The sequence below is a fragment of the Amia ocellicauda genome, chromosome 6 (assembly GCF_036373705.1).
Source record: "Amia ocellicauda isolate fAmiCal2 chromosome 6, fAmiCal2.hap1, whole genome shotgun sequence".
NCBI classification, from domain to species: domain Eukaryota; kingdom Metazoa; phylum Chordata; class Actinopteri; order Amiiformes; family Amiidae; genus Amia; species Amia ocellicauda.
The window spans coordinates 6,123,498-6,150,427 of NC_089855.1; the positions used below are offsets into that span (position 1 = coordinate 6,123,498).

Consider the following 26,930-nt stretch of genomic DNA (forward strand, 5'->3'; position numbering starts at 1 on the left):
TTATTCTCTCAATGCAACACAGATGTGAACCGATGGAGATCATTCAACAGTTAATATGGAGTGCTAACATTATGTAAAGACATAATTTAATTAGATCCCACATGGTTTCCTACTAATGCCATGCATATCCCTCGCATTAAAACATCCGAGACGATTCCTCCATCTGGGCGTCTTTCAGCGACAACAACACAGAGATAATAATGAAAAGTTCTAAATATAGGAGATGATTGCCGTGTTCCTGCTGCGAATGTCATTTGTCGTCCGGCACTTACACTACAAATCGTTACGAATCCCTTTAATGTGGTAATGAGAGGGTTCAACCGAGAGGAGAATATTTTTGTTTAATTTAGGAAATTTCAAAGTAGAAGCTGGCATTGTAGGTGAATGTGAATTAGGAGACTCTTATCTCCTGCATGTTTTGGCACTCATGTTAGCCTACTTTCATGCTGCTGTTGTGTCAGCTCAACAGACCTCCCTAAAGCACTACTTTGTTCGGCAAATTAATAACTATAAGATCGTAAAAAACATGGAGAGTGCAGGAGGGACTGTTGCCTGAGTTTTAAAATGGGGTTTAAGCAAGCACACGGTGATGCCCCATCATTTTATCCGCCCGTCTCTCTCTCGCCAAGCCTGATAAGACCATTTATGAAGATCGTAAAACTACTCAATTATAAAACCTCCCGACAGGTGACACTTACAGTGCGGAACAAAAAACTCCCTCAATCTAAATCCCGAGAACCAATTAAATGCCGTGTATGTCGGTCTCACACAGAAATCGTCAAAGGAGAAATCCTCAAGGGCACCAGCATGGCAACCTACAAGGTATGGCTACACCCTCAGTCCAGCTCGGGTGAAATCAATTTATTTCACAAACACACAAAGAGGACACCGATACAGCAAGGAAACGGGACATTAAAAGAGCGGACCTGCTGTCGATGCATGATTTTGCCAGAAAGGCTTTATCTGCATATTGAATGTGATGTCATTTGGAGTTAAGCGAATACCGATCTGTTCAGCTGGGCCTCGCCGTTGGTGTTCGCTGCTTGAAAAATATGCAAACGGTACCCTGGAGTCACAAACTAATAGATGCATGATTACACGAGACACTCCCATTCAGTCACAAGGAATTATATGTAAAAGTACAGTCTGGATGTTTCTTCTCGTTTAAGGAATGGCACATTGTTGTAAATAATCTTCATCTGGTCATGTTTGTTTTGAGCAAATAAAGGATAGATACATTATATAACAACAAACTCAGATATCCATTAAGACAACAACCAAATAGTTACTCTCCTCCCTCATCATTTTGGAGGACGATGGGTGCGGTGACCATAATGAGGTTGTTAAGAAAGTTTACCGTCTCTTCAACGGAAAAAGCACTGCAAAAAAACAAACAAACCCCAAAATAAATATTTGCATTTTCACCGATTTGTCGTTTGTTGGGCAGCCTCCGTTGCAGAGACAGCCCGAGTGTAATGAAGCTTGTTGGAAGACTTGCAAACAAGAGAAAAACTATCGTGCATCAACTTTGGGAGCATAAACACACATCCATCAAGTGGATGAACAACAATGCACTCTTAAAAGGTGCATTTTATCAGTAACGACATTAAAGGCCCAGCTTAACCCATAGCCACAGATGGAAGTGCAGTCATCTCTGTCGTGGCTTAACAGTTGGACCCCAGGAGCAGCTCAGACAGGGCGAGGCGAGAAACACGGCTGAACTGTGGCTGAACTGAAGAACCACGACTGCCGCCGGTGAATATTCATGTGCTGAATTAATTCAAACTGTATTTCCCGCAGACTAGAGAGCCGCTAAACACAACTTTGACATTCACATGCTGGAGACCAAAGGCATCACCCAACGGCACTTTCACACCTAGTTCACCTAATTCGAATTGTGGCCCGCCTTTTACCATTCCTTGCATCTCAACCACAGCGTCAGGTGGGGATGAAAATCTTTACGTTTTGGTAGCAGTGTGTAGGGCTTCCATGTGGCGACAAGGCAGGGTAGTTTCTTGGCATTGGAATATGTCGCTTCCGCTGTTTGGAGAAGTCTGGTTCCAAGTGAACCAGAATGCATCCGCTTTCAAACGAACTGAGACCACCCTGTCCTAGTCCATTTGCTTTGATCCGCATCCTGGTGCAATTAGTCACCATCACAGGTTTCACGTACACCTCCAAACAAACTGAACCAAACTTCAATCTCCATCAGGCCACAGGTGTGAAAGAGCCCTAATGCACTAGATGCCTGTGCCACAATAAAAACAACACCTAATGGCCTTAAGCAAAACGTTCTATTCATCCCACGCCAAAGCAATCAAATGTACAGAGCTGACGAATTACAGATACAGGCTTGACCCCCACAAGACTTCTATAAATCTGTCACACTCAAACGCCCTGTTCCTCTCCTCAGTGGCCCCACTAGGATTAAGCAGCCTCATCCATCGGGTGTGGAGATAGCAGAGCAGGCCGGATTGAGTCATTCATTCTTATCAGCTCACAGTGAAAAAGATGGAGTGTTCCCTATAAGCAATGCGATCATTTATCACCACGTATTTTTAATATATCTCTGTGTTGGAAAAACTGTGTGCTTTCCTTGTTTTCTTTTCATTTCTGAAAGTAAATCCACTTGAGAAGCCAGAGGATTTACATATTCCCTTCTCCGAGAGATTCCAGCGCATTACTCACATTTTCCCATCTCTCGTCCAAAATGCTAATAGAGTGAAAGCGGATTATTTGTCATGCAGTTCCAAGTAGGAGTTCCTCTGGACCACCGAGCGGATGGGAGCCGAGTTCAAGACGACGGCGCGATACGATCAGCCCGAGAGAGAGATTCTCTTCTGAGATCTTATCAACTCCACATCCCTGCTCACCGAGTTATCATCACTCAGATTCACCAACGAAAAACAAAGCCTGTAATTAGAATTCCAAACAGGAATTAATTAACAGTCTGTAAACAACAATATTTGATGTCATTCTTTAATGAAGATTAACCGTGAAAAGTTTGGAATTTAAAACAGCTTTGGTGCTTCGAGAGGGTTCGGTCTTATCTCTTAAATTCACACTTCTTCCCCATCATTGCTCCAGTATGATGGTTCCCTTGAGTTTGTCTGAAATGCACGTGGCTTTTCAAAATGTCCACATATGCAAAGCGGTCCCTTTCACAGGTTTAATGGATTCAAATTCGAAGCGGCTTCAGAAGCGCACGTCGTTTAAGGCGACTGACTTTTAAATACATGTAAAGTGTGTGAATCATTTGAGTTCCAGGTGTTCCTGTTCAGGGAAATACTTTGTGTCTACATTACAATCAGTGGTGAGTAACTAACTGGTGTTAACCCTACACAAACCAGTCTTGCGTGATCCTAAACACACATTTTCTGTAGTCATGTATCCACCAAATATAAATGCTAGGATTTTCAGCATGATTTTAACTGTCTATATTCTTTTGCCTGGCAGACCCACATACTTGCACTTAACCAGTGATTTTGTGAAGCACGACATCCGATATATTTAATAGAGAAATACTCTGCTCCTTCCACCGGCCACTTCCTCTTCCACACATTTCATACGACCACTTTCCTGGTGACAGTGAAGAAAACCATGAGTCGTTGAATTTCCTGCCCCACCTTGTTCATTTTAATTAGCCCCTACTGGTAGCCACTGACCTCAAGATAATACCACAGCAAGTTAAGGAATCTTATCAGGTCTTTAATGCCAACACCGCAAGTCCGAAGCCAGTGGGAGGTCAGGCTGGGACACTGGGAGGCCATACACACGTCGCATGGGTCTGTTGTGCTTGAGAAACAGATGCCAATACTTTTTACATTTACTTTACTAAACCAGACTTAAGGCGATTCGCTGACGTTTATGACAGACATATGCAATGTACATGTCCCCCCTCATGCATCAGAAGAGCCCAAGTGAAACGGTGGAGAAATATTGATCCAATTAAACTCCGCTACCTCATTAATGTTAAATTATATCCCAGGTACAAATATTAATCTCAAACACTTTCACTTGGCCTGATATATTCCACACCGCTGTGCAAATGGCACTAAATTATTCACCAAACCTCACACACCCGCTGTTTAATTGCCACCGAACTCGGTTCTTTCCAGTGTCTAACAAGGGCTTTTTTATTTTGCCCATCGTATTGACACGAGAGCCCTGCCGATGTTGCAAGGTCTCGAGTCTACGTTCGGTGTCCGATGACCATGTCTTCGGTACCTCGAGATCAGATAAAGATCCGGATCTAAACAAGGTGTTGAAGATTTAGTCCTCGTTTCATCTTTGTTTCATTGCCAGGCTGAGAAACGCCAACAGATAATCAATAAGAGCTACTCTGAGAAAACCAGCCCGCCATATATCTGCCTCTTACTTTAATGAAATAAGCTGTGACTACAAGCAGCTTCTTTATCTCTAAAAAGAGCCCTTTAAGGCCCCCCAAGCAAAGCATTTTACACTTTCACAGGGAGACTTCACAAAGGAGGCCACGTCCATCTCTTTAAAGGAACAATATGTGTTTTGCAGGATGTCGTAGGACTCTAAGCCCTACTGTTCTGTAATATGAAGGCCTCATGGTCTCTCAGACGAACACACATCTTCTCATGTGACCGCAAGGAGGAATCGCAGAAGTCACAATGTTTATATCCACTTTTCTATGATTAAACTCAGCAGAAGAGCGCTCACACTTGCAGGCGAGAGCAATGGACTTCCTCGGCCGTGTGCGACAAATGCGAGAGGCATTAAAATGAATCGAGTCTAATGCTGAGCGTCTCACAGGGAAACACAGACCGCTTGCTATTTTCAAATGATCCAAACTGCTGCATAAGTAGCCAAAGTCTGGACTTACTTTTGTTATTCTGGGACGGACGGATGGAAGCAGCAGACCCCTGATATTTTAACCCGTCTTAATATCTCAATTTTTGAGGTTAACACAGTGGGCCTTTCTGGACGCATAAAGCAGTACTGTATTCTCAAGATGAACATAAAATACTTGCCAAACCCCAGATCGCCGAATTAGCATCCAGCTGCCAAAGCCGGGGTCACGGAACAATGCACGATTTTGTCCACTGTCGGCCGCACAATGCAGCTTTTGTCGAACCCCCCATTGGTCACTAATGATATGAGTGAGGATGCAAGCATTTTTATCACTGAATATGCGCTGTGTGGTTAATAACAGTGCCGGGGACAACTGTGGTGATGAAAGATCATTATTTTCCTTCTTTTATTTTAATTAAAAAAACGTCCTTCACACCATCCGCTTGATAAAAAGAAAAGGGCGAAGACCTGTCGCGTTTTAAACACTGCCGACTTGTGAAGAAATGCTTTATCACAAGAAACTGATGAATGGGTCGCATGTGACTGGGTTTCCCATGTCTGGGGAATGGGATTTTCCACCCTAAAGATTCATCCAACCACCCTCCATGACGCTAGGCCTGCATCCGCTCACACATACATGTTTGTTTCGGCATCCAAGGCCGTAATCGTAAGAAATAAAAACCCACCCAAAAAAAAGGGTCAGATAGATTATTTTCGATCCTCTAGGAATTAAATCAGCCGTTAAAACCCTTTAGACATTTAGCGCTGTAAATCTGCTTGATCGGACTTCAAATAATTATCAGTTAAAATAAGTCCAAGAACAAGAACAGGGGCCAAGGGAAAAATCACTTTTCTGCACCCACTACACCATTTTGATTAAAGTCATCATCTAACAACACATTAAAAAGCAAGCTTTATTTCCTGGAGACAAAATGACGCACTAGAAATGCCTTATAAACGTTTGCTTTGAGAAGAAACAAACAAACCAACAACAAACTGTCACCATTCACACAATTAAAGATATACATTTAGAAATAAATATCTAATCTGGTGTACAAGCAATACATTAATACAAGCCTGATGGTATAGCTTTAAAATGAGCTTAAAATAGCTATCATGACGCCAAGACAATGATATTAAAGTAACATCCTGTGATTTTATATTCTTATCTCTGTGTTTATCTCTACAGCATCCAGTAAAGCACATTTCAGTAGGTCTGAATGCTTAGATAGAGAAATGTGCTCTCATAGGTGGGTGGCTGGCACAAACAGAAGTGCAAAGCCTCTTGTTGACTTTATAATGCTCCGAGGGATTTCAGAATTAGGAGATTTGTGTTTGCCATCTGTATACAACACAGCGCCTCTCATATCACCATCTCTGAGCACTTAGTCGGGATTGAAGCGGCGCATTGTATAATCACGAACTTAGGGGAGAGGGACGCATCATCCAAACGGTACGGGGGGGAGGCCAACAAAGGGGTTTAAAACACAGGATTGTTCAACTCCAGACCGCGCCATTAACAAAACACAAACACACAAATACGTGTTGTTTTGGAGGCCATCAATGCCCCACAGAAGGTCGAGAGAAAGTGGAATTACACAATTTATTGCGCTTGGCAGTTTTTGTGGGAAGTGTCAAAATTAAGAGGACAGAAGTCATGGGTGATAATTAATCTTTGAGGAAGGAAATGTGAGAAGCCAGTGACTAATTTAATACTTTAATGTCGACTTGAAAGCTCACAGCTCAAACCCTGCATTTCTGCAATACTTATTGTTAACATTTTTACCCCGATTCTGATTTCAGGTCAGCCTGATTGTTTTTTTGTCTCTTCCTGTAACTGAGACAATTTCAGTTCAGGATTTTAAAGAAAGAAAGCCTCACAACCCTTGAAAATACAGCATACATAATATTTATTCATACTAAGCAGTAAGGAGAGGAGAGAAGAGGAGACTTCACATTAAAGAGGAGAGGAGAGAAGCACCCCCCACACCATCATGGTAATTGTCTGCCACAGTAATAAATTCCTCCAAAAGAATGTGATAGAAAAAAAGACTGCGCTTCAATTATGTACACTAAATACTTTTGCGTTTCGTTGTTCACCGTGCTCTACACAAACCATCACAGAGACGCAGCTGCCCTCGATTCCTGGCGGCGTGGAGAAAAAACAAACAAAACAAAAAAAGTCATTGTTTTGTTCTCTTCTGTTCAGTCATGCGAGTAACCCAGAACCTGAGAAAGGGACTGTGCCATCTCACATCAATCCATGAATATTCATGAGCAGAAACAGCTGCCTCTCTTTCTCCCACCTTAATGCAATGGAACGTAAATGTCACCCCTCCTCCTTATTCTCATAAGCATCGGTATTAGATCTATAGAGAGTCCGGCGTGCTGCTCATGCAAACACTACAGACACTTCAAAAAGGGGAACAGGGAGAGAGAGAGAGAGAGATTGGATTTGTGTAGTCCTGCATTAGAGGCTGTGCTGATGTAGGCCATCACATCTGTTGCGAGTCACAATAACACACACACACCTGCTGACCTGATCTGCCGTGTGACCCACTTGCGGTCGGGAGCTGCGATGCTGGCTTTCTGAGCACAATGCGGAACGGGTGACTATACAGAACGTCCCTGCGATCGTTTTGGTGTTCCTACATCATTAAAACGTCTGTCTCGAGTGTTGATAATTGTAATTAATGGCTATCCACTAATGGCTCTCACACTCACTATTGTTCTATATACAGGATAGAGCAGCGGTCATCAGATCCACAATCTTCTGCCTCCAGTAAACCAGTGACATATCTGACCTGCAAGTCCCTTTTTGTAGAAGAGCACAAAGTGTGTTACTGAGGTTCAGTGAACGCTGCAAAATATGACCAAAAACAAACGTCCCGTTCTCCAGAAGGATGAGATGTTCGGTGGGAAACGATGTCTATGAAGTCAGAATATCTGTAATCCCCTAAAGCGGTCGACATGCTTCTTTGTTCTCCACCCACTTTATTTCCTTTAGCAGCACACAACACACGCAAGCCCGAAATAAACATCACAATCTACAACACAGCTGGAGTCGAGACAAGAGTCATTCTGAAAGATCTGTGAACATCAAACCAGAGGAGCTTTTCCAGATCAGCAGGGACACACGGACCCGGGGACACTAATGGAAATTGGGCTTCAAGGCATTCAAGACAGAAAACAGGAGACACTTCTTCACACAGAGAGGCGTCACAATCTGAACAAACTCCCCAGCGATGTGGCTGAAGAGACAATTTGGGAACATTCAGAAACAGACTGGATAGGATCCTTGATCACTTAGTTATTAATGGACACCAAACGAGCACGATGGGGTGAATGGCCTCCTCTCGATTGGACACTGTCTTTTGTTCTTATGTTCAGTTAGATTTGATGTCCATGGCTGTCCTGTAATCGCTGTGCTAGTCTGTATAATCATACACTGGTCAGATTCATCCCAGCACACAAACACTTGGTTTAAATCTGTTATTTGACTTTTAAAATTTCATTTTTTAAATAAAAAGACCCACTCATTAAAATAATATTAAACGTTGAATAAGACTAATACATAATTAAACAGATGCATAAAACAGCAACAGGAGACATAAGGCCATTTTCCTATTGGGGTTGACTTGGTATTTCGTATTCATTTGTGGAAAATTGAAATAGGTCTTCGGCAACAATAGGAATATAATTGCCATAATTGAGAAAACGTCTTACCCTTTTGCATTTAAACACAGTTATTCTGTCAATAAAATGTTGCTGGGATATGGTTTCTCATCCATGAAAAAGAAATCCTTCTATGATTTTTTGAATCACAGAGTACTAAACGCATCAGACATAAGTGTTGTGCATGCAAATTGCATTTTAAATCCAAAAACACAACCAATTTGGGGGAAATCTAAATGACAATAACGATTAAAAAAAAGCAACAACACACTTTGTCTTGACAATAAGCGAATAAGTTTTGAGGGGAGAGGTTGTTCTGGAAGTCGGAACGAAACCCGTTCCCTGGGAATCGACTCACAGAAGTTCACAGGGAAAAGCATATCATGGTTTTGGGAGCCCGGGTTCAGGGACTCCCAGTTCACACACACACAATCAGGACCAGACTGCCTCTAATCCCTTCTCATGGCCGGCTCCGGGGAGAGCTCTCCTGCTATAGTTTCTTCTTTGTGTGGGCATGCATCTGCACCTCCTTTTGTCCCCGACCACATGCTGCCACGGGCTGAACTCCGACCCCAAACTGTACCCTGCTTTAATCCTATTGCCCTCCTCCAAATCCCAACCCAAATAATCGCAGGGCGCTTCAATGGCACGGTCCATATCCGCCTTGAACACAGCAGGGGTCCCACATATAGGTTATGTAGCTAAAAATCTGTAAATTGCTTTCTGTTGTGGCGTCTAACAAAACTTTAAATGTTATGAATACGGCAGACATGACAATTTATCAGCTTAAGCCGCTGTGTTCCGAGCCATTTCAATGCGTTGTATTCAAAATGGCCGGCTGCAGAAATGTAAATGTCCCGGCAGCCCGTCTGGGTCGCCGGATTGGTACGATCACAACGTGGTTGACTACGTCGGTTGTTTATAATGCATGACCAGCGGCGATGCAAGAGCGCTGCAACAGCGCTGCAACAAAGACGTGGAAAGAACATTTGTTTTGACAGTTTAAAACTACAAAAATTTTCCTTAAATTTTAAATTTTGTTGCTACAGATATAATATTTTGTAGTCCACTTAGCTGGTATTCTAGCATAGAATGGGATGTTCTTGCATTTTCATGTGTATCTCACTTTGTACAAATTGAGTTCAAAGTGTGGGGAAGCAATAAAAAAGGCAAACACAATGCTAGGGTATATTGTCAAAAGTATAGAATTGAGAACAAGGGCAGTGCTGTTCAGACTGTACAATGCACTAGTTAGAGCTCATCTGGATACTGTGGACAGTTCTGGGCTCCACACTCCACATATCGCTGCTCTAGAGGCAGTTCAGAGGAGCAACCAGACTTATTCCAGGTCTGAAGGGAATGTCCTACTGAGAGACTGAGGACCTGAACCTTTTCACCCTGGAACAGAGGAGACTACGTGGGGACTTGATCCAAGTCTTCAAAATCATGAAAGGCATGGACCACTTCAAACCAGAGGAGCTTTTCCAGATCAGCAGGGACACACGCACCCGGGGACACAAATGGAAATTGGGCTTCAAGGCATTCAAGACAGAAAACAGGAGACACTTCTTCACACAGAGAGGCGTCACAATCTGAACAAACTCCCCAGCGATGTGGCTGAAGAGACAATTTGTGAACATTCAAAAACAGACTGGATAGGATCCTTGATCACTCAGTTATTAATGGACACCAAACGAGCACGATGGGGTGAATGACCTCCTCTCGATTGGACACTTTCTTATGTTCTTATGAGAGATTCAAATCCGTCCACAGTTGTGGGATTTCACCATTCACAAACCCTCTCTACCATTATGGTTTACCTAAATGAACCATGTCAACCACATCCTCATTGGAGGCAAGACAACGTTTTTTAAATTGTTATTTTACACCAGTCAGATTTTGCAGTGCGGGGTCTTCAAAGGCCACTTGCATTAGCTTTCTTTTTATAACAAGATTTAATCCGATGCTTACAGCTGGGGGGCGAATGGGTTTTACTCTCCATGAGAGGAAATTGTATGAGAGACAGACTGTGGAAACTACAACCTAAGTGCTCTTTACGGCACACCTCTAGGTTGCTTTCAACAAAACTACAGTTTGTTTTTTTGGTTTCTGTTGTTTCTGTTAAAGGAATCTCTCGCCATTAATTATGAGATGGCCATTTAAGTTGGAATGAATGCACAGACTTCTCTGGGAGGATGGACAGGGGGAGGAAGTGCTCAGTAACCCGATGGGACATTAAACAATGAGTGTGGGGTAGGGCTGGGCGATATGACTTATCCAATCAAGCTACAAAATAAGACCAAACCATTCAAACTACAAGTATATTGTTAATTATTAAATATGCAAAACTAACAAATACCACATGCAGGCTGTCATGGTAAATATATGCAGAATGCAACACATTACACCGCTAGTGTTGTGTGATTACTATTACGTGTGTTATGCTGTTATGGGATATATATATATTATAGTAATCACGCAACATATGCACTGTAAAATGGTATAGATTCAGGCAGATTTACCACATTCGGGTTTATAGTGGCGCATTTATTCTCTGTCGCGTTTCGATTCTGCTTACCGGTACAGCACGATAATACAAGATAGTAATAACAATAAGTGTTCACCATCTTAATAAAATGAAGCTTTCTGCATGTGTTTGCATTGCTTTCCAATTTATTAAAATACAAACTCTATTATTCTTTAATTTTATACAAATTATATACATCTAAATTAGCGGCGGCTGGGGTGCTTGCAGATCGAGTTTAGCCCGGCGACGAGAGCAGGGCTGAACGTGTGCGCTTGTGCATTAAAGTATCTTTTGGTTATTGTGGTTATTCTGTGTCCAGTTCACTGTCCTCCATGTCTATCTGTGCTTCTGATGCACATTTCTTACTGCATCCGACACGTGTGGAAGAACCGGGAAGAACTCAAAGCATCGTCCAAAAGACGAAATTACTGCCGTAAAGAGTGGGATTTGCGACACAACAATATACACGATAGAGCATAACATGAAACGATAGACATTTTTCTATCTTCAGACGATATATATCGTCCTATCGCACAGCCCTACTCTGGGGTAATGGTGACGGAAACAATGCAGAAGAAATGGGAATACTCACTTGCAGCTTAATATACAACTGTGAAAATAGGGGAATTATCTGATGTGGAGGCTTCCCATCAGCTTAAACATCAGCTTCCAAATGTGTACGATAATTGGTCCCTAACTAGCAGGAGAAGCCGTCCAGATCACCTCCTGCCAACTACAGATGTTCACATGCAGTAAAGTTTCAGTCTCGCAGCCAGCTGTGAGCACTAGATCCTCATCTTAAAAGGGTTCGCACCGATCCGAAGGCCAACTGTTGCACAACGTCTCACACAGCGGCACAGCGATGGAGTGCAGAATGGCATGGATTACTGTGCTCTGTGCTCAAGACATGATATCTAGAGGTTATGTTTCCTAAAATGAACATCTGGATTATTCACACTCTTGGGACAGAATATTGAATTTCCCAGAAGACCCTGCTAGACTAAATCACTCCATCCCACAGATTGTGCTAAAAAAGTGTTACTTACTCACTCTGCCCTATCAATGCATATCAATAAACACTGACGACTTCAACCACTACTTCTCACTTAGGCGTCGCTCTTTAATCCCCCGATCATCAGTTTTAAACTTGTATTCTCTTTTGTATACGAGCTGACATGCCCAGCACACAACAGTCCCAAAGTAGTGGTAAAGACACACAAACTACAGCAGGCAATGTGACTGCACAACGTCTGTTTTTTTCCACACCGATCTGTCACGCCAACCACTGGCATCCATTTCCAATCTCATTACATTTGCAAATGCTCCCTTTCAAAGGTTTATTTCTCTGTAGCCGTTTAAAACTTCAATCCAGCCCCGCCGCTGTGAATTTGAGTGCGCTTTGCTTCTCGTCGATGTGGTGCATGGCCCCAGGGGGGGTATGTTCCTTTGCTGCGTTCATCGGAAACTCAAATCCCACTAAGGCTGGTTTCTCAGGAAGTGCTTAAAGAGCCCCAGACCCCTGTGGAGATGATGTCGGAGGTCAGAGCGAGCCGGCGAGCGGATGGAGAGTACCCTGCGGAGTTTCTCAGGGAGGATGTTTTTGCTGTTGTTGTTGTCGTTTGTTGGTTTTACTTTTGATCTCGGTTATTCGCACCAACCAACAGGGTCATCTAATAAAGTGTTATCATCCGTAAGTCATCTTATTAATATACAAAAGGCCAACGAAGGGAGGTTTTTCTTCTTCTTCTTCCTTGGGGTAACTCAGCCTTGTCGAAAACTATCAGGGGAGAGCAAGGAAAATGCCTCTGTATATTTCACGATGAAGAGTCACATGTATAACCTTTCCACGAACACGGAAAGAAACTACACAAAATATTGTTTCCCAGGCACACAACTTGGTCTCTTTACTAGAGTAAAGAACGTAGGTGAGGATATAACATGAGGAGCAATGAAAGGACCGGAAAGTGTAGTGAAGCTACGAGACAAAACCAGTGTAGCCAGTGAGAAATTGACAGCTGTTTCTTCTGGTGAGATGTTTTCCCTTAAAAATTTGATTTCTGAAATGTAACATAGCGGTTTTGTACCTGAACAATGAGATTTCACTGAAACCTGCCCCACAAGACACCCCAATCCATCTGTGCCTGACACGGTTCTTCTTTAACGGCGGTCTGTAAGGATGCAGAGTTGAGGATCGTTATTGGGCCGATTCCGACTTGACAGCTGCGTCGGTCTCAGCACGGACCCGACACAAGGAATGAGGCCGATTCACTCCCTTCTCCAACCTTTTCCTCAGCATCCGTCTACGAAACGAGTGTGTTTGGTCTTTAACTTTAAACCCCCAAACGCCCTCCTACGAAGACCAAACCAACACGCCGATTATGTTTCAAGCAGCTGTGTCACATTCTCAGGGAAAGAAGTGAAAATATCCCTGACATTTTCATACGCTCGGCATCTCTTCTGGTATGCCTTTATAGATATCCCATTTTCTGCCGCTTCCGAGCCAAAGGTCAGGACTCTAATTTTAAATAATGAGGCACGATCATTAAACTTTAGTGCAGGATTAAAATTCTCATCATCGACACAAAGCTCGACAGCGTGTTCTGCAGGGATAATGCCACGAGAAACCCTTTTTACACTGACTCGTAAGTGGAGGTGACAATTAATTGTCTACAGATGAATTATGATAGGATATAACATTATTTACCCTGATGTGCAAGGAAGGCTCACAATAAGATATAAATAGAAGCGCAAAGTAATTTGTTTGTATGGGTAATTGCTTCTGAGAAAGCCTCTCATTAGCATTTTACCTCTTGACATTTATAAAGCAGTTATTGTCTTTCATTTGACAATCTAGAGTAAAATTTGCCTGGAGACTGCAGACAAAGAGCAGGGAACAAATATTCGATTTCTGAACCAGGCAACCTCAAATTCCTAATTTAATTTGCCTACTTAAGCTTAAGCAGAACCCACGCAGCAAAACAGCGCTTTATTTCTGAGCATAATGCAAAGCCAGAGAAAGCCCGGCACAATTTATTGTAGTCTGTAGCAATTTGACTTCTGCTACAGTTAGTTTGACTGTCCAACATTTTATATTTGTTCACTCACAAAATAGGTATTTAACTTCACAAGTGTAACATATTTATCATTGTTCCAGTTGTTCCGTTTTAATGGGGCATGTAATTCGAGTTGCCCTAACAAAACTTTCCATGTGAAGAAAATAAGACTGCCTCAATGCATCACTGCGGTTTTCTGCTTTCAATTAGCCATGACAAGAATAACTTTTCACTTGATAAGATAATAAAGTTAAATGACAAGTATAAAAAACATACCAAGCATTATATACTCAGATTACCCTTGCATTATTCTCATCTACAAACAGAAGAACAAACCTGACCTGAAGAAAATAAACCGTGAATTAAGGGCAAACACCATCCAAGAACTCAAACCATGGACAGGAAACAGACATCTGTCCACCGCGCTCTGCCTTCCTCGGCACCAGAACCCTGTGCTGAAAACCCTGCAGAACCAAATACTCATTTTGGAGGCAAGCACACTCTTGTTTTACGAGAAAGAAATGCACATTTAAAAGATGGATGGACTTGACTGTGATATTGGCTACTAATAGAAAACTGCCATTGACGACGTAGATACTTGACACTAGACTCATAGCTGTGACATTATTTGGAGCTCTGAACGCAAATCGATACTTTTCTCATTCCGGAGATCTTTTCACGAATTGATTATCATGGCCTGAGCTACTGCTCTCACGACTCATAAATCACTCATTGAACCGTTCAGTTTGTGGCTTTTGAAGATGACCAGACCTCATCATACTGAGCTTTGGGTTTAGTTTCTCTTTATTGCTATTTGCTTTTCATTATAAGAACACTATTGTCCATATCCTATATACCTTGGATATCATTTTCAGCATTGGCGTCAGACTGTGTCATAATGGATCAACACAATCCTCCGAGCTGCAGGAATGAGAGAGCATAACGAGCGTCATAAATCATGTGTGCTTGTGTACCAGTAACTATGGGATTTATGGGTTTCATTCGCATTGTACCCTTAACATGTTACATAGTTTCTGTGGGGCAGTAAGGTTTAATTTCAGGTTGTACATTTATTTTGGTAAAATATTTGTCTTTGGATTTTATTGTATATGATTTGCACTCATCACAGAGTCCGGTTGCCTCTAATGCCCCCAAGTATTTCTGCTCCTACTCATACCCTGCAAAATTAATATTTGTAATAACCATACAAAAGTGTAGAATTGAGAACAAGGGCAGTGATGTTCAGACTGTACAATGCACTAGTTAGAGCTCATCTGGACACTGTGGACAGTTCTGGGCTCCACACTTCAAGAAAGATATCGCTGCTCTAGAGGCAGTTCAGAGGAGAGCAACCAGACTTATTCCAGGTCTGAAGGGAATGTCCTACTGAGAGACTGAGGAACTGAACCTTTTCACCCTGGAACAGAGGAGACTACGTGGGGACTTGATCCAAGTCTTCAAAATCATGAAAGGCATCGACCACATCAAACCAGAGGAGCTTTTCCAGATCAACAGGGACACACGCACCCGGGGACACAAATGGAAATTGGGCTTCAAGGCATTCAAGACAGAAAACAGGAGACACTTCCTCACACAGAGAGGCGTCACAATCTGAACAAACTCCCCAGCGATGTGGCTGAAGAGACAATTTGGGAACATTCAAAAACAGACTGGATAGGATCCTTGATCACTTAGTTATTAATGGACACCAAACGAGCACGATGGGGCGAATGGGCTCCTCTCGATTGGACACTTTCTTATGTTCTTAGCAACACATATCTCCATCCATAGGGACATCATAGCTTGAGGAACAGAGATTTTAATTATGTTTTCACCAAGACATCAACAAAATGCAGATTTGGACTTTAAAAGTTGATATCCTCTTTTTCGTTTTCCTTTAAGTTAAATGTGCAGATATTCTGTCCATCCTTCTAATTTATTACACATCTTAACCCCCCAGTTTCTTTAAGGCTATATAGACCACATACAATCTATTAGCTCATACTGTTGCGGTGAAATTTATGATGGGAAAAATAACAAATCAAGGAAACCATAACTGCATCACCATTTATACAACCAAGAGTGACTGAAGAGGCTGGAATCCCACAAGCAGTGGAAATCTGGTTTGCTTTTCCTTTAATTCCCCCCCACCAGCAGAAATAAGGTCTCTAAGTGTGCTGCACTGGTAAACATACTTAATACATTTTAAACATTCCATCCCGACGAGAAACAAAATGTCAGATATGATTCAAATCAACTGTAGATTGTTAATGATTTTAACAGCTGCTGTGCAGAAATTCAGAGGCTTTTGTTTTTTATTTTCATCTACCAGTTCAGCATTAAAGGGGTCGGCACAAAGCACTATCTGTTAAGAGCTGGATATCCACCTGGGCGAGCTGCCAAGAGACCAGTCTTACAACCGTCTTTCAAACATGCGTATGGATTCAACACTGGTCAAAACTTGCTGAACATAATTTTCTCGTCACATTTCTTACCAAAACATAAAAACCCCTTCCGTGAAGCAATTATTCTCCTCTCCCAGGTTCTGAACATTCCAGAGTTTATGGAAGGACTCTGTTCTTTAATGGGGAGAGATGTGTATAAGAATAACAGAATGCAAAATGAGTGCCGTCCAAGTGATTCTGGCCCATCTCTCCCAATTGTCATTCATCCACCGAGGGAACTCTTTTCAACGGAGATGGTGTCCCAGCAACACACACAAAGGGTTTGTGCATCACAGCTCTTAAACGGCCTGGCTTAGGCCCAGAAATGATGCCCACTGAGCATGTGTTGACTATCCTCAACCCATTCCTGCCAAAGTACCTCACCGAACACATTTCCCAGAATTCCTTAATACAGATTCTGTTCTCAGCAATGGGCGGCAATCCTGAATACACACACATCACAACTGCGGATCTAATCCACTGAATAATGATGCGTTTTATACAATGTCAGACTTTGGACATTATACACGGTTCTTCGTTGGAGGGGAACAACCCCCTTAGATTCAACGTATAACAGTTAAAACGGACAACGCTGCGTATTGTTTCAGTTTGCGAAGAAGAGTTAAAACTTTTCCACCTACTCATTTCATAATCTTCTTGGCTACAGCACAAATCTACTGTTAACATTTCCCTGGCCAAAATCAACTTTTAAAGTTTCTCTTCAAAATAAACAATCTTGGAGGGGTGCCAAGTATAACATTTGTAATACCAAAGGGGGAGGGGGACAGATTTTATGCGATTGCTTGCAACCCAGCTGGCCAGGACATATGACAGCCCTAAGTAACTTGTACTGTGACAAATAGAGAAGAACATGCTGTATAATATGATACAATTGTAGCTAAGGAACAAAGAGATCAATTTGGAAATTTGGTCATTGTGACACAATGGGGGTTTCAAGCACTACACTCTAGTTTCCATTTTGTTTTTCCAGAGGTCCCGACTGACCAAAACTGTACCGTAATAACCAGTACATATCCGTGAGCTTAACTCATTGCCACATTACCAAAAGACAAACAAAACAACTGCAAAATACTTTTCAGAGGAACCAGCAGCACGAAGGCTGTTTCCTGTCCCGATATTCTCACAGCCTGACTTCATTTCACCGAAGGGTAAAGAGCGTGAATGATCCCTAGCGCTTCGACCCAGCACCCCGGCCACAGTGTCAATGATTTATTGCCGCCCAGAGCATGGTATCCAAAGAACTCCGATCGCTGACACTACTCTACTACTCCCACATAAACCACTTGACACTTACTAATCAGTCTGGCCCGGGTCCCACTGGACAGAGCGCAGATGGCCTCTCCGAGTACGAGGTGTGACTATGACATCACTTCACTCTCAGCAGGAATTCGGCCGTTCGGTACCTGACCTCATAGTGTTAAACTGAAGCCAGAGTCGGGCAAAATGTGTGTAAATGACTGTATAATGAAATAGAAAGATATGTTTCTCAATGCAATGGAATGTAATGGAGCATAAACTACTTTCTCTACGCAGAGGTGTAATTCAAAGTCTACTAAAATACACCCACAGTGAGGCCAGAATAAATTCTCCTGCCCACACACAAAAGCAGGGGGAAATAAATAGTGTGCAACCTTTTATACAGAGTGTAGCAAGCAAACAAACAAAAAAGGGATGCAAATGTGTTTCAACTCAAAGCGTGTTCCCTGCTTCGTGTCGATAATGTGATCTGGTCTGAAACAGCATGTGGCGTCGGTAGCTGTCCGCTTCACACGTTTGTCGCTGTTTGTTTTCGACTCCGTGTGAACTTGGATCAGCAATCTGGACGCACATCTCTGCTCGTCTAATCCGCGATTTTCACACACAGCACATCAGCCTTCTGGAAACGCTGTAGAGGAATGCCTATTCTCTGTGGAGTACAAAAAGCATAATGCCGCCTGTTTGTCCGTCGCCAGTACCGGGAGTGTAACTTCAGTTCAACTCAGAGATGACAGATTCCCCACTTAAAAGTACTTCTGTGATATGATCAGGAGGGTTTGTGTTGAGCAAAATATTGGCTTGCTCTTATACAACTCTACAGGTTGCCATTTCTAGGTCTTGTGTAATTCACAGTCAATAAAACATTATTTGCTTTATATTTACTGTGATATAGGCCTACTACACACAAAAACACACACCTATCCGTGCTTTATAGAGTAATGCTTCATTGTAAATCAGAAAAGCGTGGTACTGCATATTTCATGTCTCTCTGAGCTGGTAAGCGTTTCTATTTTTTCTAAGCTACACTCTCAGAAGTCGCTGACTAATGCAACCAATCCTAGACTATTTTTCCAACCACAATCGATGTGAATAACAGAGGAAAGAGCGTCCCAAACAAACCCAAACATGTTTTTAAGATGGAAAACGTTTAAATCATTATATTCCTATAATAATTCTACATCGTAGGCATGGAGACCGCTTGTTTTAGCCTCAACAATATAAAGCAGCCAAACCAAGACGAGTTCGATACAGGCGCCCCAGTTCCTCTGCCAACGGATCTCGTGCTATTTCGTTCAGGCCGAACCAGTCTCTGCATGCGTTAACGAGTAGGGTGAAATACAAAGGGTTAAAGCCGGCCTGCTGTGTGGCTCTGAAAAGCCCCCTATTTAGACTGGGGAGCGGGCCATGGTTGAGCAAGCATTCCCACTCAGGAAGTACAGTCCCTATCATTTCATATCACAATAAACAATGTTCTCCTTTGTTTGCAGCAGCCTGATTAAACTCCAAAAATCAACACTACTGGTTGGGAAGCAAGCCCTTCAGTGTTGTCTACACACACACACACACACACACACACACACACACACACACACTCTAATTGAAGAATTGGAGGTTTACTTCTGGCCCACTTGAGCTCCCTCATGCAGTTTCTCACACTCCTCACATCTTTGGGGGGTGGGGGGGCATCATCTGCAGTCTAATTGTAGGGGTCATTTATTCACATCCCCCGCCAAACGGGCATCTGCCCAGAAAGCTGTCAATTATGCAGACAAGCGTCTCATAAAAACAACACGCTGTAGGTTTAATTGGGATAAACACGGGCAAACGTACATTTAACGCAATTAAAAGAAAAAAGTAAAAAAAACTCGCACATCAGTAATTGGTTCGGAGTGCAAACACAAACAACGTGACCCGCGAAGACTCGTCGGACTAGACTCTGGTGTTTGTCGACCTGTGGATCGCTTATCTGGGGAGACGTTTCCCAACCTGCTGTTGATAACGGTGGCTGAACGCACACAAACGTCTGACACAAACATCACCATCCGAAGGGCTTCTCTTAAACAATGAGGACTGATGACACTCAGAAATAAGACCAGAAACACGTCAAAGTCCTGCACCCTTCTCAGAATTTTCCATTTTTCTGAGCAAGCCCATTCTTCGATAACAACAAGGGCAGAAAACAATGAGCGAAAGCTTTTGTTTTCTGTATAATTACTCTCCCTGTTTCCGAATCTCCATAACAGCTGGAAAACTTCAGTGGGAAGGTTTTTTTTTTAAATGACCTTGGAAAAACAGAGCAGGGGTGAACATTACACCATTTCCCCTCATTGCTAAAACATCTGTTGTTACGCTCTTATAGTTCAAAACCCATGTAGGCATCCCTGTGAAAAACAATCATTTCAGCTGAACGGAAATAGCAGCAGCGTTTCTGCTTTACTGTAAGATCTTCTGGATGTTTTGATTTCACATTTCAATTTTAGTTTTTCGGTTTGTTTTGTTTGAGTGCGATCGCCCGGCTGCTTCCTGTTGTCCCGCTAGCACTTTGGCTTCAGTGACTGATGAGGAGAAACCGGGAGAGCATATTCAAACCTGACAAGAGTCTGTCACTGCAGCTCGCACCCCGGCTGTTTTGAAATTTAATTTTCAATACAGGATAGCTGAGCACAGGCAACTTTTCTCGGGCAGCTATGGTAACATCGACAGTTCCCGTGTCAAACGAAGACAAACTGTCACCACGGGAGTCCAGACGCGTCTGAGAGAACTGTGGCTGGGATACAACTCCAGTCTTGGGTCAGTAAGAAGGTTTCAGCTCGGTTTTTCACTTCCCTGAGAACGTGGTGCTTCTCCACCGCCTTCAAGTCTGACACAATCAATCTAACACTTAAAGCTGTCATCTGGTGTTGCCAGTGTTCCTGACAGAGTGTAGCGATTCCTTATTTCTAGGAAGACTAGGCTCTTATTTCGGAGATCTCTCACTTGCCCCTAAAGCTGCGTCTATTCAAAAGCTGGCAAATATACTTTTATGTCCTTGGAAGCTCTTGTTAAATGTCTTCCGCCGACGGGGAAAGGTTACATTTTATTATCGGCCTTAGAAGACAAACGAAGCGTACAACGGATGTTTTAACTTTATCGAAATGGAACGCTTCTCACATTTATAATAAAACAATATGGATTCAATCAGTTTCTCCCTTTTCAGAATGAACGCTCTTCTTTATGAACAGCAAATCCACTAATACTGCAAATTTTTACAGTTAGAAAACGTGACCCTGCTTTTCCATGATCTACATACTTGCAAGCATATGTAAGTAACTAAATCCTTTTACATGAGTCATCAAAATGACCAAAAATAAACAAAGCAGAAGATTAGTGCACACTCAAACTGTCCCAAATTATTTTGATTTCCATTTCAGCCAATATATAATCTCCCCACAGGGTCTATTTCAGATAACCATTTAACCATTACATTACTCATCAACAACTCGGGAGAAACAAATCAATCGTGAGGTTTCTACATCACTGTGATGAGTCACTTTGTGTACCCAAGACATTCAAGCTTTTTAAAGGGCGTGAGATAACGGAGAGCCTGAGACTAAATAAGTAGCAAGCGTCTTAAAACCTGCCTTTAAATCCCTTTATTGCAATTGCTTAAGAAAATAAACTGTCCAAGGAAAGAGCATTCAAAGGCAAGTGGCAATTCCCTGTGTTTGATTATACTAAACCCCCAATCACATTAACGACCTCAGTGCTTAATGGCATAAGACTAAGTTATATTACAACAACTCAAACTCAGGTAATTTGCTTAATTTTGCATGCAGTAAACATTCTTCTGTTGGCGACTTTTAATACAGTGGAAATAAACGGTTTGGAAACATTTTGAGAACCCATTAAATAACGTTTTACATTACACCAATACAGTTTGAACAGGCACAGTCCTAATAAAGCTGGTGGAAAACAGCTTTCAATAAGAGACAAGTCCAAAAACTCTTTCATCGTCACTGAAGATTGTATCAGTTGCCAACTTATACAACTATCAGCTAGTCACAAGAACAACAACAAAAATACAATTCGATCAGTTCTTTGCTCGGGATATTTTTCAGCGCCTTTTTCAACTCATTCGCACCAAGAACTGAAGTGAAGAGGTCTCTGTTCTTTTCATGTCCGAGGTCACGTTTAAAAACCCATTTTTTTCCTGGTGCACCCTACTGCACCCCCCTCGTGTGACGCACTGAGCTGGTCTGCCACAGCGTACCTGCGTTAGCCTGCTCTCAGCACACTATTTGAAAGACGCCCTCCAGTTCTCGTATTGCTGCACACTGCTAAGCAACACAAGTGCGGCGTGGGTAGGTGAGTGAAACCTCGTGTGACTAAGAGCCCGTCGCTGGCAGAACATCAGCTGATCACTTTACTTTCAACACCCAGAGCTCCTTGCTTGCTCTGTAATCCCACTTCGCCTCTGTCACATGGGCACACATTTGCACGGGACACTTCTCGCCCTCGGATGCTGGGTTTCGAGTCACATATGCTCCCCGTTTCTACGCCTGCCCGGTCGAGAGCCCGTACCCAACAAACGCACAAACACATTCCTGACTTAATTTAAAACAGAACTCTAATTTTCTCTTAAAAATGTTAAATAACACTGAGGCAACATAGTCTGAATAGGTTGTTTTTGCCCATTCTGCTGCACACGCCGCTAGAGAAAACAAATATTTTAACTCTTTAATGTATATATTGAATAAGGTACACCTGCAAATTTCTGGACAAACACCTGCAGTTTATGCACTTCGATTCTCAAACACGGGAGGCAGAATCGATTCGCTCTCAACATCAAGGTGTGTAATAAAATACAAACTGACTGACCGATTAGTTTAATGTCAGTCCATTTCAGACAACCACTTTGAGACAGAGAGTGGGGACATGGTTATTGACTCCAAGCCTCCAGCAGAGAAGCTATAGTCTTCACGTTCTTCATTTTCAGTCCCATAAATCTTTCAGTATTTCAGTTAGAGGGGAACAATGTTTGCAGTGTCCCAGACCCAATATTTAGACCCTCAGGAACCGATATGCATCATAAATATCATACCAGACGAAAGGAATACCCCCGTACACCTCACAGAGCACATAAAGCATTGCCTGTCAGGGCTTATTTCAGAAAAAATACACACAATGGAGTGGAGCTCCTTGGTTTTGTAAAAGACGTTCTTGGGAACAGGAACACAAAGCTCAGTCACACACATCACACTTTTCTAAGAGAGCTGCTACAATTCATCTGGGCATTTAAAGAAAGTGGATGTGAGGGAACTTGGCAAGTTATTACTCTTTCTTCTAAATTAACTGTAACAGAAATCAAACAAAAGAAGAGAGGACAATTTGCAGTCCTTAAGAGCACAAAGGCATTACTGTGAGGCTTTCACAAGTCTTCCACCGAGAATGAATGAACACTTGTATAAAAGACAGCAGTGTTCGTCTCCTGCTTCCACTGCCACCAGTAATTGCAACTGACTTTTTTTTTCCCTCTTCTTTTTTAAAGTAGTCACTTTCGCTAGGCAAACATGTCACAATGGTCCGGTTTTACTGCTGTTCCGCCACGTTTCAGGAAACATCTGAATTGTGTTCTTCAGCATCGGAGTTGAGTTGCTGTGCATTTGGTGTTTAATTGTGTAAACCGACACATATAGTTTGCAAACTGCTGGTCTTATATTTCCGGTATGTCTATTTTACGTTTCGATGGATAATATTTACCAAAGCCAGTTACATTTCTAATTCTGTGAACGAAGAAACAACCCCCTCCCAAATAAACAACAAAACTAATGTACACAAGAGCCTCTCTCCAAATTACCAATCTAGTCTCATCTGGACACCAGCTTCTTTATGCACTAAGACCGTACATCTGATGGGAGTCTTTAAGCCGTGATGGACGTCCCCAGTAATAGCATTGTATCCCTCCAAGGCATTCCTTCAGATTTTAAAAACAGATGTCGAACACTTGGAGACAGTTCTGGGCTGTGGGCAGGACGGAGAAATAATTTACACCTTAGGTCATAATTGTCCAAATGCCTCACTGTCGTCCCCCCACACACACACTTATGAATAAGGATACAAGCCTGCCTGGTTTCCCCAGAGTACAGGCACCCAGTGACGGAGAGATAATGGACAGAATACACAAATCTGATCCCAACTCCAGCAGTCCATTGTGAGGCAAGCAGATATATTTCTCTGCTTTCATTGCAGTTCATCTTTCGCTGATCCAGGCGAAGACACGCACATCACGAGAGGTCAGAGTCAGACCATCTGTTTCGGTTCTGTATTTCAATTCATTCACCGCTGGCACCAGGGTGTAGTTATTCTGTAGTTTGTAACCATGAGATTTGAATTTCTAAACCAGCTTGCAACAGTTATGAGCTAAAAAAACTGCATTTCTCAGTTATGGGGCATGTAAAACTATTGCATTTTAGCAAGTATTGATTACTTTTTCAGTAGTTTGAAAGCAATGTATTATTTCACATCACAAATGAAACATGTAGCACAGAAATTACTAAAACTTGTGGTGGAATCGGCTATAATCCCAAACTAGAGCATTATGTCTGTTTTTAAAAGCTTTTCAAAGTTATATTTAGCATTGCTTATGTTTTGCATGTTTTACATACATGCACTTCCACGAATCACACACTGAGGACAACACACTGCCCTCGCCTGACAACCAAAACAAATGTGTATTATGTAAAGTTTACAAATGGCTGTGAACTAATCTTCATCTTAGTGCTACAATCATCCATGTGAAAGAGGATTATGGCACAGAAGACACAATGCCTTCCCCCTATATCAAAGAGAGAGATGGAATCGCTTTTCTCTCTCTCTCTCTCTTGCCGTGCTGGTAAGAAAATAGCCCCTTGTTCTATTTGCAGTTTCTCCAATCATTGTGGTTCACAAGCCCATCCTGATAATCCAGCCAGCTAAAGCTGTCAGCTCACATGTAGTGGTGCGCAGGCGGAGGGGACAGGCATGCGAGGCTGGCACTTTTATTCATCAGGGCGATTATGTCTCCAGGAGAGACAGGATATGAGAATAAGATTGGTTATCTATAAGAAGAAAGCAGCCATGCATTGCTATTCAGATACATTCCCAAACCAATATAATAAGTGACTTTGATATAACTCTATATCCTGAACACAAATCCCAAATATCCCAAATGCACAAATACAATGTGCTTTTAAATTCAGGGCAGTTCAGATTAAAAAGGGCTTCCAGTGCATCCAACTATGGGACTGTTTGGTTGTTTACTGGACAATACAGAGAAAAAACAAACAAACAAACAAACAAACTTGTGGCTTCTAGGTGCAGAGACCCACATATGAAGTCCACAGCAACACTTGTGTGAGAGCAACGCCAAATGCAAAATATCCAATTTTACAGTGACAGCTGGGATAGATCAGTGCAGGAATTTTTCCTATATTAGCTCCAGTACTTATTATGGGATGGATACACACTGTTTTAATACCAAACTGCAGCAAAGTAGTCCCCAGTTGACGTTCAACACTGACATAATATAGTTTATACGTTTAAGACATCTGTATCATCACACTAGGAGATCGGACATTTGCAATATTTGACATGCAAACAAATAAACGGGTTGGAACTATTTAACCAGAGTATATGGTGTCTATTAATGGACACTCGTGTGTTTAACTTACACCAACTAAAACATCACCTACAATATTGCTGACTGCACTTTACAAAGGCCAAGTAACCAATCTGATATGAACATACTGAAAGTTAAAGCACTTTGACAGGATATCGTTTGGTGTGTTTGCATGACACACACACACACACACACACGCACATGCACACACATGCACACACACACACACACACACACACACACATGCACACACATACAGACACACACACACACACGCATGCACACACATGCACACACATGCACACACACACACACACACACACACGTCCTATAGTGCACAGTTGTCCACCGTGAGCAGAGAAATGTGCGGGACAGAGACGGGAGCATGCATTTCGCACAGGTCTCATCTCTAATCCCGGCCCGCGTTAATATTAGTGCCCTAATACCGACAGTGCGCAACAACGGGACACAAGTTGGGAAAAGTGGAGGGTGGGTTGCAAACAACACGCACAAACAATAGTTTAGCATTACAGGTTATCATCATCAAACAATACAATACAACCAAAAAATAGTTTTTACTCGTGTGCAACACTCGTGCATCCGCCAGATCAGCGCAATGGAGGAGACAGACAGAAAAAGCCGCACATACCCATTGTGTTCCCGGTAGGAGAGACGGCGGTGTGAGTGCTGGCCGGCTGCGCTGCTGCAGATGTAGCGGTTAGAGCCCGGTCTCTCTCTCTCTCTCTCTCTCTCTCTCTCTCTCTCCCGGAGACAGCAGGGCGTGACGTCACGGGCCGGGATCACCGCGCGCTCCGGGGCCCCTCAGCAGCAAAACTTCAGCTGCGGGTTAAAGAAGTTGCATGAAAGTCCTGCACAGAGACAAGGGCGAAATATGCCGTGGTTACCCTTATTGTCACTCTTTTCTAGTTCTTATTGTTATGCATCCTCCTTTATTGGGTGTGGGAGATTTTCCCCATGAGGATTTGTTTCCTACTTGGTACAGGGATACATATCACTTGGAAACCCCTGCTATTCTTTGGCCACTAAAAACTAAGCCTGCCCTCTCTGTTTATGCATGGAGATGTGTATACATATGTCCTGATGCAACAGGCAGGGCTTTAGTTAATACCATCTGTGCTTCACTGTCAAGACTCTTCTTAAACTCAGATTTGTTTTCTTGCAAGGGTTCTGAGCGATGAAATCCCAATTTACTCTCGGCTGGTTGTACAGACCTCAATTAGCGCTGGCCTAGGACCCCTCTACCTACAATAACATTGGACTAGTGCTAATTTGGATCTGTGAAACCAGCCTTCTGAGGCTGTTTACATTCAGACACCCCAGTGCTTTATCAGTAATCATTGTAGCTGTTTCTCATATCTAAATTGGATCTCAGAACAGACTGGATCACGCAACATATTGAAAGAAATAGATCTGATAAAAACACCAACTGAAGCGCAGTTTGGGATCAACGCTGTAATTGCATTTGAGCATTTAAT

General features: G+C 42.5%; 1 protein-coding gene across 1 annotated transcript in view; it reads right to left on the reverse strand.

Annotated features, from left to right (window-relative positions):
* The window catches only part of gpm6bb (glycoprotein M6Bb), a 52,478-nt gene extending 26,291 nt beyond the window's left edge, over window positions 1-26,187 (reverse strand). The window contains exon 1 of the mRNA XM_066705936.1: window positions 26,084-26,187. Within this exon, the coding sequence (XP_066562033.1) occupies window positions 26,084-26,087 (4 nt within the window). The 5' untranslated portion in view covers window positions 26,088-26,187. The remainder of the gene's footprint in view (window positions 1-26,083) is intronic.
* Between the last annotated feature and the right edge of the window lie 743 nt (window positions 26,188-26,930).